At 45.2% G+C, this 17,470-nt stretch overlaps 1 protein-coding gene across 1 annotated transcript in view; it reads right to left on the bottom strand.

Annotated features, from left to right (window-relative positions):
- The window catches only part of P3H4 (prolyl 3-hydroxylase family member 4 (inactive)), a 32,824-nt gene extending 15,751 nt beyond the window's left edge, over window positions 1-17,073 (bottom strand). Inside the window, exons 1-2 of the mRNA XM_088474689.1 lie at window positions 16,116-17,073; window positions 4,276-4,425 (exon numbers count right to left, since the gene is read on the bottom strand). Of these exons, the coding sequence (XP_088330815.1) occupies window positions 4,276-4,425; window positions 16,116-16,595 (630 nt within the window). The 5' untranslated portion in view covers window positions 16,596-17,073. The remainder of the gene's footprint in view (window positions 1-4,275; window positions 4,426-16,115) is intronic.
- Window positions 17,074-17,470: the final 397 nt, after the last annotated feature.

Genomic DNA, 17,470 nt, shown 5'->3' on the forward strand with positions numbered 1-17,470 from the left:
TGAACCTCCGTCCCAGTCTCAAATCACAGGCAGACTGAAACAGGTTTTGCTCAAGAATATTCCTGTATTTAGCACCATCCATCTTTCCCTCGACTCGAATCAGTTTCCCAGTCCCTGCTGCTGAAAAATATCCCCACAGCATGATGCTGCCACCACCATGTTTCACTGTGGGGATGGTGTTCTTGGGGTGATGGGATGTGTTGGGTTTGCACCATACATAGAGTTTTCCTTGGTGGCCGAAAAGTTCAATTCTAGGACCTGGTTCAGACCCACTTCCAGCGTATGGAAATTCAGCTAAGTGACGTCAAGGGAGGCGATCGCACAGCAAGGCATAAGCATACCCACTTTGTCTTGGCGAGCGATCACTTTGTGTTCATAGACGCTCACCAGCCTGTCTTTAGCCGCCCACTAGCAAACGTAATCTCCAGGAAGTATATATAACCATCGGTACATCAGGTTCCATCACATCTGACCGCAGCGCTTGCGGTTGACTTACCATACCGCAAGCACTGCGAGCCCTTCAGTGTATAATCCAGCCAGGTAACGTGTACTATGACGCTGCCTGTTAATTATGCACGCCTCTGAAACGGCGTTGAAACACTCAGGCACGCCTGTGTTTGCACCTCCACTCCATGTTACTACTGGCTTGCCCCTGTTACCACCCTGTCCTGTCACTCATTCCACTGGGCTGTCTTTGCTGGGCAAGTGAGCGCTTCCCGGTCGCTGGAACTAGTTCGCGCACTACGATGCATATGCATGCGCAATTGCATAACATCGGTCGTGTACGAGCGAGCAGCCGCTTGCGAGAGGGTCTGAATCAGGCCCTTAGTCTCATCTGACCAGAGCACCTTCCTCCATACATTTGGGAAGTCGCCCATATGCCTTTTGGCAAACTCAAATCGCGTCTTCTTATTTTTATCACTGTGCATACACACACAACGATGTTAGTAACCAACGATTTTAGTGAACGATTTTCGGCCAGATTTTCCCTTGAAAAAGAGAATAAAAATAGTTTATAAAAATCGTTGGTTATAGAATTAATGAACGATTTTCATAAACAATGAACGATTTTTTTAATACAGTGAATGGACATCGTTCATTCTGTACAACATGAATGATTTTCTGAACGAAAATAATTTGTTGAACAGTCAGAATGAACTACAAACATAAACGCGCATGAAAGATTATCGTTCATCGTTCACCTTAAAAATATGAACGATTTTATAAACGATGTCGTTATAGTTAAATCGTTAAAAAAATCGTTACGTGTGTATGCACCTTAAGTAATGGCTTTTTTCTGGCCACTCTTCCATCAAGTCTAGCTCTATGGAGTGTACAGCTTATTGTGGTCACATGCACAGATACACCAGTCTCTGCTGTGGAACTCTGCAGCTCCTTCAGGGTTACCTTTGGTCTCTGTGCTGCCACTCTGATTAATGCCATCCTTGCTCGGTCTGTGAGTTTTGGTGGGCGGCCCTCTCTTGGCAGGTTTGTTGTGGTACCATGTTGTTTCCATTGATGATGATGGATTTGATGGTGCTTCGGGGGATCATCAAAGATTTGGATATTTTTTTTATAACCCAACTTCTCAACACCTTTGTCCCTGACTTGTTTGGAGAGCTCCTTGGTCTTCATGGTGTGATGCCTCTTGCTTAGTGGTGCTGCAGCCTCTGGGGCCTTTCAGAAAAGTTGTGTTTGTACTGACAGATCATGTGACACTTAGATTTCACACTGTTGCACTTCACTTCTGACTTCTGAAGGTAATTGGTTGCACCAGAACTTTTGAGGGGCTTTATAGCAAAGGGGGTGATTACATATGCACATGCCAATTTTCAGAATTTTGTTTATAAAGATTCTTTTTTATATATATTTTTCTCATTTCACTTCACCAAATTAGACTATTTTGTGCAGATCCATGAAATAAAATTCCGATAAAAAAAATAAAAAATACAGGTTGTAATGTAACAAAAGAGGTAAAAAGCCAAGGGGGGTGAATACTCACACACGCGCATATATATTATACATATAGTAGTTGTGCCCCTTCTGCAATGCCCCCAGTAGTTGTACCCGTTCTGCAACGCCCCCTGTAGTTGTGCCCCTTCTACAATGCCCCCAGTAGTTGTACCCCTTCTGCAGTGCCCCCTGTAGTTGTGCCCCTTCTCCAATGCCTCCTGTAGTTGTGCCCCTTCTCCAATGCCCCAGTAGTTGTGCCCCTTCTGCAATGCCTCCTGTAGTTGTGCCCCCTGCAATGCCCCCAGTAGTTGTGCCTCTTCTTCAATACCCCCTGTAGTCATGCACCCTAAAGTAGTGCCCCCAGTACTAGTTGCACCTCCCCACCCCTATGGAAAAAAGGTACCTGTCTTCGTTCAACGCTGTCAGGGCTCCTGGGTCCCACCGTTGCTGCTGCTGCCCGCTGGATCTAACTGGATCCAGTAAAGGCTCGCAGGCTCCTCTCATCGTGGGTGACGTCATGACGTCACCCGCGCAATGCATCACTGGGAATGCTGGCCTATGAAGCAATCAGAGGATTCAGAGGCCAGCATTGCCTGTTATCTTCCAGTAAGTTGGTCGCGATCTACATGCAGGAGCTCCGCGAGCTTCCAGTAAATTGCGACCAACCTTTTTAGCCGGACCTGACCTAGGGCATGTGGCCAGGGGTTGGGGACAGTGTGTGGGGGCCCTGTCACCCTGCCTTTAATCCGGCCCTGCACCTCACATAGGGCTGGTGCAAGCATCGATGGTGGATTGCTCAGAACCACAGGCATTGTGTTACAGCATGCATGGGCATTTCAAGTGGGTGTCTCAGGGATTGCACATTCCGGCACACGCTACTACACAAGAAGGAGGCTGAAATTAGCATTGTACAAAGACACAGCCACGGTGTGCACCTTCGGATTAGCCCCATAATGTGCATGAACAGCCATACAAATAAATGCACTTTTTCTGATAGATACGACAACCACTAAAGAATGAGAGTGCTATAACTGGTCATATTTCTGTTGCTCCCAAAACCAGCGCCGGCGCAGCTCACTCAGCACGGAGGCGCCAGGCTGGAGAGGCGCTCTCCATGCAGCTGCTGCTGAGTCATCGTTGCTGCTGCCGGCTGCCGCTGTGCTTGTCAAACTGTGTGACAGGCAGCGGGCAACCTGCAGCAGAGAAGTGTGGCTGAGCCTGAGCGGCTCTTGACACAGTTCAACCTCCTGGCTGGGTACCCCCCTTCCTCCCGCTTCTCCCTGCTGCGCTGCACATGACTGCTGATGAGCTGGGCTGGGGGGCAGGATGCCATACTCCTTCTGGGATGGTATTTTATTAGACATTTGGGGTCGCACAAGCCAGGAGGAAGGCTCAATCGGAGCGGCCGGCCAGTATTCTCTGCCTGCCTCCTAGCCGCCACTAGCTATGTCCAGTCCATTCAGTTTCAGTGATTCTAGTCTCGTTATTAGTTTTTTAAACTATGTGTCACTGGATTTACCTTTTACTAACTCAGCCTTACCCTTTCTGTCTGTATTGGTGACACTGGACTGTCTGAGACTTTGCTCCTTGTGCCTACCATGACCATAGCCTTTCCCCAAAGTTATGCCTTTCTACACAGGGAATCGGTACGTAATGGCGGGTGTCGGGATGCCTACTGTCAAAATACCAACAGCGGCATCCCGATGGTAGGTATCCTGACAGGGGTCAGGTAAGTATACATACCCTCCCCCCTTATCCACCTAACCCTCCCTTTTTGTAGCCTAACCGTAACAATCCCGCCCTGCACCCCAACCCTCCAAGTTAGTGGCTAGTATCCCCCCTTAGTGCCTAACCCGAACCCCCCAGTGGTGCCTAACCCTAACCACCCCTCCCAATGCTAACACCGCTATGCTTCCTAAACCTAATACTCTCCCCCGTGGCTAACACTAAGGGCGCCCCGGCTTACCTTTGTTCGGACTGTCGAAATACGACGGGCTTCCAGCGTCGGGATTGAGACTGGCGGCATCACAGCACTCTCTTTTCTAATTCTCATGCTTGTTGGTAGCCCGACAGTGAGGCCACAGTTTCCTTGCAAGTACATCTACAGGATAAGAACGTCTCAGGTACACTGAGGTTCTCTCTTTATATAAAGGTTAGTGAATGTATTCCATCATTCTGTAACTTTTAATACACTGTGTTTCCTTCAGCGTTTTAATAAACATGATGAGACTTTCTTCTCTTTGCCTTGATATTGCTTTAGAGAAGTAAATGGCAACCAAGCAACATAAGCTTACCAAATTAATTATTAGCAAAACAACTTGCCTCAAATGGTTTAGCCTCCAGATCTATAAGAAACTCATCAACGTCCAGCAAGGTTTTGTAGTAATTCATGTATCGCACAGTCATCTCGTGTTCGGGATTTTTCTGTAAATATGTGTGGGCTGCAGACACTGCCTTTTCCAATGCATTGGTCTATAAAACATGGAATGATTCAAACAAGTTACTTTCAATTTGTGAAAGCCTATACACAGTTTTCAGAAAAGGTGGATTGCCCACTCCGGACAAAAATGTGTAATGATGCATTTCAGGGTATAAGTTATGAAAAGCTCTTTAAACACTAGTACTGTGGAGAATCCATAAAAGATATAGGGGAGGCTGACACAGGCTAGCAATTTTCCTCTTAACACATAGGGGGAATTAAATTGTTTGTTCTGGCAGCTGTCAGTGATGGGGGCCCGATGAAGCAATTCAATTGTTGTGCCATTCAGGCTCGATAGCCACCGGCATTTCTGCTCGCACCCTCCTGAGGTGGTTAGCAGAAATGTGCAATAAGTCCGTGGTTTGGCCACCCTTACTGCTGTTTGGGAAACCTAACCAGTACTTTAGATGGGTTTAGCCGTTTTACGCTGTCTAATTAGACGCGACAATCGCGATAAATAATGGGCGACCAAAAACGATTGAATTGCTACATTTGGCACCCATTAATTACCGTGACTAAAAAAACTATTCAATCACCCCCATAGATTCATATCAGCTGTCAACCCCAATCGCAGTAAGTTAATGTTCTTAAAATGTATTCTATTTTTGCAAGTTAACCATAACAAAGTTTGTGGATAAACACAAGGGGTTTTAAGCAGAGTTTAACGCAACTCACCTGCAGATGATCAATTATGTACACAGGAATAAAATCTGTATGTCCATCCATATGCAGAGCTGTATGCATCTTTGTGAGTGGACCTCATCTATCCATTTTGATACCTGTCATCATCATCATTAGTGTGCACTTACACCAGCCCTTCACACTTAGGGGTAAATTTACTAAAGTGAGAGTTTTTAGAAATGGAGATGTTGCCCATAGCAACCAATCAGATTTTATTTAACATTTAACTAGCACCTTTTAGAAGGTACTAGCTAGAATCTGATTGGTTGCTATGGGCAACATCTCCACTTCTTAAAACTCTCACTTAGTAAATATATCCCTTACAGTCAACTCTGCATAGCCCATAGATGCACCTGAAATACTTACAATTCTGCATCACCCAAACTTGTGTAAACCCCCACCCCATTGACTTTAGGGGTAGATGTATCAAAGCTTGGAGAGAGATAAAGTGGAGAGAGGTAAAGTACCAAACAATCAGCTCCTCACTGTTAAGTTACACGCTCCGGGGTCTATTACTATGCCTTGGATGGAGATAAAGTACCAGCCAACCAGCTCCTAACTCATTTTTCAAACACAGCCTGTAACATGGCAGTTAGGAGCTGATTGACTTTATCTCCATTCACTTTATTTCCATCCAAGGCTTAGTAAATAGACCCATCTTCTTGAAAATTGACAGTTAGGAGCCGATTGGTTGGTACCTTATCTCTCTCCAAGCTTTCACACATCTCCCCCTTAGTAAGATTGATGTGAGAATGAAAGCAGATATAATACCCGAGGGTTACAGTACTCTTTAGTTTTAGTGCCTCCACACAAGCTATTTATACAGCAAAACTAATACTGGAGCTAACTTGGGAACAACCCCTATTTACTATTACTATTCTGTTGGATATAATCAGTATAACGTAATAGAAAATTAATTGCAAAGTCCCTCTTTGCCATGATAATGAACTTAGGGCATGATTCAGACCCGCTTGCAAGCAGGTCGATGGTTGGGCAGTGCGTACGCGAGTCGTGTGCGAGCCCCGAAGCGAGCGAGAAATCACTTGCTCCAGCGCTCGCATCCAAAAGGTGCGGCTGTCGATGTTGATCGACAGCTCGCCCCGTTTAGTAGGCGGGTCGGGGGGGGGGGTGGCTGGCCAAACGGAGGAGTGATGTGATGTCAGTGGTGAGCTTCCGGCTCTATTGGAGCCGGAAGCTCACTGGGGCTTGCGGCAGATGAGACCCTACCACAAGGGTCTCATCGCAAGCCCGATGGTCGCGACCATCACCTGGCTGCTCGCAAAAGCTGTGGGTGGTCACCCACAGCTTAAAGAGCGGCCAGAAGGCCGAACAAAAAAAATAAAAAAAACGCCCTTCAAACCTGCGAGCGGGTCTGAATCAGGGCCTTAATCCCAAAACCAACATTTCCACTGCATTTCAGCCCTGCCAACGAAAGGACCAGCTGACATCATGTCAGTGATTCTCTCGTTAACACAGGTGAGAGTGTTGATGGCTTGGACAAGGTGGGAGATCACTCTGACATGCTGATTGAGGGCCTGATTCAGAGCCGGACGCAATTAGCGCTCGCTCGTCCAGAAAATAGGGGTGGCTATTCAAATGAACCGTTCGCTCTTTGCGGTCTGTTCACGCCTCTAGGTCTGAACGAGCGAACAAATCTTGCGGTCGTTTTTTGGGAAACTACGCCCCCTGGCCGCTCGCATCCTACGTCATGTCCGCTATTTATTAGATTAATCAAGTACATCGACCAGGGTATGAACTGCTCGCTATTCTTGTGGTTGGTTTTTGCTACCATAATTTTGCGAGCAGTTCTGGCTATTAAATAACCCAGTGACGTGGTCAATGACGCTGCTGTTTTAATTATGCACACCCATAAAACGCCCGTTTTGACCTTTAAGCACGCCTGCGTTCGGATCTCCACTCCCCGTTTTCAAGCACCTTCCCCTGTTACCACCCACATACGCCTCTTTCTGGCACTCAAATTATCAGGCATTTGCTATTTTGCGAGCACATGAATTTCGACCGCACTGACTGGTTCGCACATGCGTATAACGATCCGTACGCATGCGCAGTTGGGCAAACATCGCTCGGAGCGAACGAGCGGCCGCTTACGAGCGGCTCTGAATCAGGCCCTGAGTTAGAATAACAGACTGGAAGCTTTAAAAGGAGGGTGGAGTTTGAAATCATTGTACTTCCTCTGTTAACCATGGTTACCTGTAAGGAAACACGTGCAGTCATCATTGCTTTGCACAAAAAGGGCTTCACAGGCAAGGATATTGCTGCTAGTAAGATTGCACCTAAATCAACCATTTATCGGATCATCAAGGACTTCAAGGAGAGAGGTTCAATAGTTGTGAAGAAGGCTGCTGTCAAAGTTTGGCCTAGGATCGTCCGTTACTCACCCCAGCACCAGCTTCCCCTGACTTCTCGTACGGTCAGACGTCAGGTGCAGCGGCAGGTGACGCGCTGAGGATTTTGCCTTAGGTTCTCTTGGACTTCCATGTGTGGCTCCATGTCTTGGTTTCCGTCATGGGCGTCACCATGTTAGTTTTTATCACCTGACTGTTCCTTCAACCATTGGTAGCGTAGTCTCAGTCAGCTGACGCTGATCTCCAATGAACTGCTACCTTAGGGTATATAACTGGGCTCTGGACACCAGGAAGTTGCCTGGTGTCCAGAGCCCATGTGCAATGTTGTCACTACTGGTGTATGCTTGTTGTCATTCCGTTCCAGGTTCCTGTTCCTCACACTCGAGTTATTGCCAAATATCATCTCGATACCATCCTCCGGTGCTTCTGGATTTGCACGTTGTGTATTCGGTAAACACAACTGAGTACAAATACTGAACCATCCTAGGGTGCATCTAGATTTGCACCTTGTGTACTCAGTACACACAACTGAGTACAATTACATACAGAGCCATCCACCAGTACGTCTGGATTTGCACATTGTGTACTCAGTACACAACAACTGGGTACAACTTCGGAACCACTGTCCGGTGCATCTAGATTCGCACATCGTGTACTATGTACACACCAGCTGAGTACAACCTCTGAATCACCTTCTGTACCAATGGTGCACCAGTATCCACACTCCACCCTCCTCTAGTGCCAGCAGAGTATCCTACTCCTTAGCGGATCTTCCCTTGTCATTCTGTACCAATACTGGAAGCAATCCCCATTGTGCCAACTCTGTACCGAAAGGTATAGAATACATATTAGTACTTCTCCAAAGTACCTCTGGGCCATAGCAGTGTACCTCTCTCCATTTCCCACTCATATCGGATACCTGACCAAAGGGCCGCGACCTGCTTGCCAGGAGCAGCTAAACCCATATCCTGCTTGGAGGGATCACTGGTGGCAGGTTAGACTCTGCACCTTTGGTCAGGTCTCGTCAACATCCGATACTTGTGGATGAGGAGAACTTACATTCAGACCCCTCATCTCTGATTCCTCCCTCAACCTGGGACCTCAGCTTTCAGCCCATCAGTATGGGAATCTTCGGAGCAGAGCGTGACAGCTCAAGGGCGCCCAAGAATGTCCAGCAAGCACCAGGACCGTCTCCTAAAGTTGATTCAGCTGCTGGATCGGGGCACCACCAGTGCAGAGCTTGCTCAGGAATGGCAGCAGGCAGGTGTGAGTGCATCTTCACGCACAGTGAGGCGAAGACTTTTGGAGGATGGCCTGATCTCAAGAAAGGCAGCAAAGAAGCCACTTCTCTCCAGGAAAAACATCAGGGACAGACTGATATTCTGCAAAAGGTACAGGGATTAGACTACTGAGGACTGGGGTAAAGTTATTTTCTTTGATGAATCCCCTTTCAGATTGTTTGGGGCATGTGGAAAACCGCTTGTCCAGAGAAGGAAAGGTGAGGGCTACCATCAGTCCTGTATCATGCCAACAGTAAAACATCCTGAGACCATTCATGTGGGGGGTTGCTTCTCAGCCAAGAGAGTGGGATCACTCACAATTTTGCCTAAGAACACAGCCATGAATAAAGAATGGTACCAAAACATCCTCCAAAAGCAACTTCTCCCAACCATCCAAGAACAGTTTGGTGACGAACAATGTCTTTTCCAGCATGATGGAGCACCTTGAATGTGCGGTTGCTCTCTGATATACGCAAACCTTGTTGTTCAACCACCCAAGCCGTGTGTATACCAGAGTACGACCACACACCCAAGAGTGCTATATCTATTTTATAAAATGGCCCCTGTTGTGATTAAATACAGTGCCTTGCAAAAGTATTCACCCCCCTTGGCTTTTTACCTTTTTTTGTTAAATTACAACCTGTAATTTATTTATTTTTTTAAACTGAATTTTATGTGATTAATCTGCACAAAATAGTCTAATTTGGTGAAGTGAAATGAGAAATATATATATTATATAAAAAAATCTTTATAAATAAAATTCTGAAAATTGGCATGTGCATATGTAATCACCCCCTTTGCTATGAAGCCCCTGAAAAGTTCTGGTGCAACCAATTACCTTCAGAAGTCACATACCACCTGTGTGAAATCTAAGTGTCACATGATCTGTCAACATAAATACACCTTTACTGAAAGGCCCCAGAGGCTGCAATACCACTAAGCAAGAGGCATCACGCCATGAAGACCAAGGAGCTCTCCAAACAAGTCAGGGACAAAGTTGTTGAGGAGTACAATTCTGGGTTGGGTTATAAAAAAATATCCAAATCTTTGATGATCCCCCGGAGCACCATCAATTCCATCATCAACAAATGGAAAGAACATGGTACCACAACAAACCTGCCAAGAGAGGGCTGCCCACCAAAACTCACAGACCGGGCAAGGAGGGCATTAATCAGAGAAGCAGCACAGAGACCAAAGGTAACCCTGAAGGAGCTGCAGAGTTCCACAGCAGAGACTGGTGTATCTGTGCATGTGACCACAATAAGCCGTACACTCCATAGAGCTGGGCTTTATGGAAGAGTGGCCACGAAAAAAACATTACTTAGTGATAAAAATAAGAAGACACTATTTGAGTTTGCCAAAAGGTATGCGGGTGACTCCCCAAATGTATGGAGGAAGGTGCTCTGGTCAGATGAGACTAAAATTTAACTTTTCGGCCACCAAGGAAAACGCTATGTCTGGCGCAAATACAACACATCCCATCACCCCAAGAACACCATCCCCACAGTGAAACATGGTGGTGGCAGCATCATGCTGTGGGGATGTTTTTCAGCAGCAGGGACTGGGAAACTGATTTGAGTCGATGGAAAGATGGACAGGGATATTCTTGAGCAAAACCTGTTTCAGTCTGCCTGTGATTTGAGACTGGGACGGAGGTTCACCTTCCAGCAGGACAATAACCCGAAGCATACTGCTAAAGCAACACTTGAGTGGTTTAAGGGGAAACATTTAAATGTGTTAGAATGGCCTAGCCAAAGCCCAGATCTCAATCCAATTGAGAATCTGTGGTCAGACTTGCTGTTCACAAGCGGAAACCATCCAACATGAAGGAGCTGGAGCAGTTTTGCCTTGAGGAATGGGCAAAAATCCCAGGGGCAAGATGTAGCAAACTCATAGAGACTTATCCAAAGCGACTTGCAGCTGTAATTGCCGCAAAAGGTGGCTCGACAAAGTACTGACTTTAGGGAGGTGAATAGTTATGCACGCTGAAGTTTCTGTTATGTTGTCCTAAATGTTGTTTGATTCACAATATAAAAAAACACAACTTCACAGTTGTAGGCATGTTCTGTGAATGAAATGATGCACACCTTCATACAATCCATTTTATTCCAGGTTGTGAGGCAACAAAACATGAAAGATGCAAAGGGGGGTGAATACTTTTTCAAGGCACTGTAGTTCTATGTGGAGATGATGTAGGGTGTGTATTTCTGTCTGTGAGGCAGTGGTGTGCTGCTTTTCTAGTAGTATTAGTTCTCAGTAAGTGATGCTATTGTTTAGACTTGTGGAGTGACAGTTGGAAGTAGATCAGGCGTATGGTTATGCTGGAAGTGCGATTTAGTGTGTCCAGTCATGTTAGTGGGACTGATATATTTTATAATGTGACTTGTGGCTGCCACAATACTTGCCAAAATTTTTATTTCAGTCCGGATAGGAAGTGCTGTAGTAATAGAGCTGGGGCCACATTGATGCGATTCATCGTGAATAACGTCATCAAGCCTCCAGGAAGTCTGGCAGAGCACACTGACAGTTTCCTGGACCCTCTACAGCTATGAAGTGTGTATAATGCTGCATAATTACAACAGACAAAAAAAAATACAGAACGATTTCAGTGTCTTCCAGTGGGATTATAGGACAGGAAGTCTGCTGCGCAAAGGAAAAGGATCTCCCTTACCATCCCTTACTTTATCTGAAATAAGTTCTTGAACATATAAATTCTATATATAAAATAGTACTTTAGGTTTGGAAACCTTTATATGAGCAGCAACAGGCTGAAATGTGCAGTCCATATGGATTTCTAAGTGTATTAACAGAGACTTTTGCATCTGGGAATCATATAGCAGACAGTGCCTATGGGATAGAAGGGAACCCTTCAGGCAGATTCAGTGCATATCTGTATACGTGGCAGTCCCCATCCTGTACTGTGAAATGTGAGCTGCAGATCAACCACAGATACACCAAATGATAGAAGTTACTGGCAGTTACCATCTCAGCCTCCCTGCCCTGTTAATGTAATAGCTGCTGATACCTCACAAAGTTTTACGCTTATCCCAAAACTTCCTTGAACAAAACAGGGATTTAGAAAAACAAATAAGTAACAAAATATGAAAACATTTGTTCAACAACATATAAGATTTCACACACAAAATGAATTTCTATATGATACTGGTTTGTTGAGTGTAAATAATTTGCTGTTACAGTACCAGAATAATGTTAGTCACTTGTGTAAATTTCTGGAGCTACATTTCATTCACTTTATATGTATCTTTTATAGGTAAACGTGAAAACACCTAACCTATGACAAAAACTGGCATAATTAACAGCAGCAGCTCCGTAGACTGCTAAGGGCTTGTCCCCGGTGCTTATTTTTACTGTAACAAAGCATTAGAAGTGCGTTCATTAATGCCCTTCAATGCTTCCCTGCAACAGCAGGGCTGATGTAGATTTGGACAGCATGTGGAGCTGGATGGATGTTCATCTTTGTTGTGGTCTACATGAGCTATATTTGTGTACAGTCCTTACTGTACTTGGCCAATGCTCGCAAGCACACCTCCTACCCCATTCTGCTTCTCTAAGAGTTCTAAGATGCAAAATGCTACTAAATCTACATAGGGATAGAACATTAATTCTCCTCTCTGAGAGAAGCCCGGATAGGAGATGAAGCTGGCCATTTAGGGGCTCTTTATGCCATTAGGGGACTAAAATGATGCAGCTGTCTCATTTTAGGCCCGCCCCATCCATACGGACCCGTGAGCCTATTATCTTACTACTAAGTATACGGGATGCAGGCGATCCACCTACTTTTCCGTAGGAGCGGGGGAATACCCGAAAATCATGAGTCTCCTGAAACTTCCAGGAGAGTATGTAAATTTGGGATGGAAGCATTGTATTTAGCAACTGTGGGCGCTCCCCCTGTGAAGATGGGGAGAGCCCACGTCATGGTGGGGTTATGATCACAATGACCAAGGGAGTGTCTAAGGGCTCTATTTATTATCATTATTTTTACTAAAATAAAGTGAAAAAGGGTGTTTTCACACCTTTTTCACATTATTTTAGTATCACCCAAATTTACTAAAGGGCAATTGAAGCAGAATTCGTAAAATTCTACTCCAACCCTTAATTATCACTTATTTTTAGTAATCAGATTGCATTTTGTGTATATATATATATATATATATATATATATATATATATATATTTTAATGTCAAGAAGTGTTTTTTTGTGCTTTGTAGCAGTTTTGTGAGGAGAGTGATGATCCACATGGAAAATAAGTTAAACAGGTGATAACTGGTTAATCTTAATGTCTGTGTATTGTCATGTTAGGCATTTTTGTAGAGATGTGTTTCTGTAAATTAAATAACAGTCAGGTTTGCAGAAATGCACTGGACAGAATGGTTTATTCAAATATGGGCAGGATGCTGAGAGGGGTCGGGCAGTGGGTACCACTTAGGGACCTCCCCCACTGGTCTGTCGACTACCACTGACTGGTACAGCAGTGCAGCACATTGGGCAGCTAGAGAGCAGAGACCGCTGCTGCAGCAGTCTCCTCTCACTGCCCAATGTGCCGCTGCGCAGCTATACCAATGTGGCTAGTGGTAGTGGCTAGAGAGAAGGATTCAGGTGCTCCCTTACTATGGTGGTGATACCCCTTCTCTGTGCTGAGAGTGGAGCCCCCAACCAGTACCCTAGCCCGTCAGAGATCCTGACGGCCCTGAATATGGGGCAGGGTCAATGATGTCACAGAAGTTTAAATTACTCAAAATTACTTTCCCACATGACTGAAAAATGCCACAGATAGTTATGTTAGTGGCAGTAGCAGCACAAATATGAACTGGAGTGCCTAATTAACACTAAATGTTTTGCCTTATGATTCCCAGTACTTGAAAATCTCATGTCAAATTTGGGGTTCAGTTGCCTTAAAAATATCTCTCTGCTTGTGTTCCATAATCATAAACACTTTACTTAAAGCTCACTGCCACCTGGAGCTCTTTTTAGTTCCTCCCAGGAGTCTGCTCTATGCAGCCATTTTTCTTGAGCTCTTGCAGAAATATACAGGTATTGATTATTTTACTGTGGACTTGTTACATAAATACAGTTTAGCGCAAATGAATGAGTTTAGCGTAAATGATCGCATATATCGCATCAGTTCGATGCGATATATAGCTTTGCTAAGTAGCAATTCATGTATACTTACCTTTCCGGCGATGCGATCTGGTATCCAGGGTTCCAATGGTCCTGTCTTCAGCGTCAGACCTGCTGCAAAGGCTGCTGGTTTAAAGGGGGCTCTTTTTGTTTCTCTGTACATACTACGCCATCCTGAGATGGCGAATCTTTACACAGCAGAGGAACGGAAAGCTGAGCTTTCCGTTCTTCTATGAGTCACACTCACCATAAAAAAGTATGGTGATGCGATTCATACACGAAGCAGGGGTCCTGCAGGTGAAGGAATAACCTTCTCCACGGTAACCCACTTTATGAATTGCCGATAGCAGTGAAAAGCCCTGTTTTCAGATAAACAGGGCTTTTCACTGCTCTATGAATAGACCACTTGATGTCAATACATTCATGTGCAAGGCCAATATAAAACACATATGTATGAAAACATTGGGGTATATTTACCAACATGCAGCGCTAAGAATCAATATATACCACTGCTGTAAACAGGTTACGGCTACAAATCACTAAAGTACTGATATCTTGCAATGTGAAGTGCAAATGTGGCCCAAACATGAAAGCCCACGTGTAATTCCCCGGTTTGAGGCTTCATGGCGGGGACCATGTAAAAGTATACTGCGCATGAGTAGTATGGAGTACCTGCACAGGCACAGTAATAATTTCAACCTATCTCCATACTGGGCATGTGCAAGTCGATAAGGACACACATGCCTAGTGAACTATGAGTATTTCCAATGGTTATTGTACGCAGAACATTGTAACAAGGCATTGCAGAGGCACAGCAAGGTAAGTAAGCATAAAACTATCCTGAGATGTTTGCTTCAAAAGCTGCGCTGTTTGACCAAAGACCACGATTCCAGCAACTTCCTATGGGGATGCGGTAAACTGTCATACTGATGGGATCACGTGGTTATCGCTACTGTCATACTGCTGGGATCACATGGTTATCGCTACTGTCATACTGATGGGATCACATGGTTATCGCTGCTTATTAAACATACCCCATAGTATCACTTACCTCAATTGTAAAGGTAATATAACTAGAATACAATTTCATTATCAAGTCAAACCCAGTACAAAAATGTACCAGGTGTGCTTATAGCAATAATCACAAATGTGCCAACGACCAAAAGTATTAATATGTGGAAATGATATCTATACACTGGGAAGGGATGGCCATTGACAAGAGATGGTTAACCGCAATACTTTTTCCATCGATGGCGGAGATCCAATAGTTCTCCGCCATCAATTGTACAGAGTCCTGCAATTGTTTTTTTTTTCTCCCTGGTGCTGGGACACAGAACATAGCTCGCTCACCAATGCGACCCACGAAGCCCCGCCTACAACTCTGATTGGTTCGCTTCCCAGTGAGTAAGAAAGCAGAGGTGGCCATTGAGGGCAATACCATCGATGGTACTATCGATGGTGACCATCAATGGCTAATCCACCGATGGCCAGCCCTAAAGGTGCCTACACACTTAGCGATATTTTACACGATTTGCCCGATTCCAACGCATCGTGACGACAAATCATTTAAAATATGCCCAAATCATGAGTGTCCACTCACGATCACGATGCGTGTCCCCGCAAGTCATACATCGCATCTTCAGATCTGTCATGCTGTAGGGCAGATCTGACAATCTCAGTCACGATGCACTGGAATAGTTAGGAGGCATGATAGATCGTTTGTCACATTGGACAGTTTTTAACACCAAATCGTGCCCACGACTGCCGGGGAGCTCCTGGAGAGAGTTCAAGGGAAAATCGGACACAATGTCGGATCGTGAGCACATCGCCAAGTGTGTAGGCACCTTTATATAGAGCCAATACATGGTGGACACAGCCATCCTTAATAATAACCAGTCTCCTGTCTCTTCTCTGCATATATTCCCTATTCAAAAAGAAAAGTGTAGATTAGAAATGGTCAATCGCCAATCTTATATCGGTCTTTGAAATTGTTCCAGGATCAGAATGACTGTATTTAATGCAGGAAATGATCAGCAATTTATATCAATCTTCTCGATACATTAGTCTTGGGGATCGATCTGAAGGGGTGAGGAGGCAGAGGAATTTCTTGAAGGAATTCAGAGCTGGTGTAATGTATCTTGAATTCATCCACTAAATAACACCCTGGGTTTTACCTCCCAAATACAAATACAGTAAGGAGACCTTTCCCCTCTCACCTTGAAGTAGGTGTAATGCAGGTACTGGTACGGGTCTCTCCTCTGGAAGGCTTGCAGAGTCTCCTTGTCGGGATAGGGCTGCTGAAAGACCGGTAAGGTAGCCTTACACTTCCTAAGGCACACAGCCCGTGACAGCACCCGGCCAAATAACTTCTGCTCCAGGTTCCAGTCCCGGGGCTCTTCAGCCCCCTCGTCAGCCTCCAGGCCGGGAATGGGAGACCCCTCCGTGCAGCTCTGACCACAGTAAGCCTCGCTGTCTTCAAGCAGCCTGTGAAGTCTCAGACTGGCCTCCAGCGTGCGGGTAGCTTCTCTCCACGACTCCGCCTCGTACAGGTCCATAGCTTTGGCATAGGTGGGCTGCAGTGGCTGCAGCTCGGAGCGGGGGAAGCCGCGGAAACTATATTGCTCGTACTGTGCATAGCTGGGGCAGAGGGAGAGTAACAGTGAATAGAGGATGAGGGGCAGCATGGCCGGGGGCATAGGAGATGCCAGGGGCACAGGGGGTGGCAGGTAAAAGAGCACAGAAGTAAAGTTACAGGAGGGGGGATAAGAAGTTCCTGTAAAGGCAGAGCTAGGACTGGCCCGGGGAACTGTGTAACCCAGCGAGGTATCAGCAGACTGAGACGACTACAGAAGAAGAAATCAGCCAAGAGCAGGGGGGCTGCGGGGTCTCCTATTGCCAGGCTGGCTGGGACACTGAGAACAGCCTGGAACAGGCCATGTACCCGGGAATAGCCGCCTGTGTGCTCCCTGCAGGACTCTTCTCTCCTTGGGACAGCACATCAGCTCCTCCTGCATCTCACAGACCTCTGCACATATCCATCAGAAACTCTTTCCATTCACAGCTCCCATCTTCATATAACACATAATAATAACCTAGGGGAATGCAGGCTGATGATGTGTGATTTGAGTGCTCTCTCTAGTCTGCCCACTCAGTCAGTTAGTGCTGCTCTGTTCAGACTCCACCGGGTCTTAAAGACACTAGTAGATTTTAGTTGACGTTTACAAATAGAAGGGCAGATTATACAGTTCAGGTGGTTTGGTACAAATGTACTTACACTTCCATTCATGTTGTAGAATTGAAAGAAAGGATGTATCTTTCAAATAATTAGGATAAAATATTTAAAAGGTCTCTGTCAGTTACTGTAATAGTAATCTTCACAGATACAAGCTGTTAATATGTACAAAACATTGTTTTTTTTTGTTCTAAATGTGTTTGATGGCTCCAAAGTAAATCTATATATTACATTACAATTGTATATAATGTCAAAAATTAGGACAAAAAGAACTCTTATAGGGGCATTCTTAGTAAGTTGTGTTGTTACAGAGTACTAAAACTTAACTTTTATTGTACA

This window comes from Taudactylus pleione, unplaced genomic scaffold, assembly GCF_031769625.1.
Source record: "Taudactylus pleione unplaced genomic scaffold, aTauple2 ptg000155l, whole genome shotgun sequence".
Classification (NCBI taxonomy): domain Eukaryota; kingdom Metazoa; phylum Chordata; class Amphibia; order Anura; family Myobatrachidae; genus Taudactylus; species Taudactylus pleione.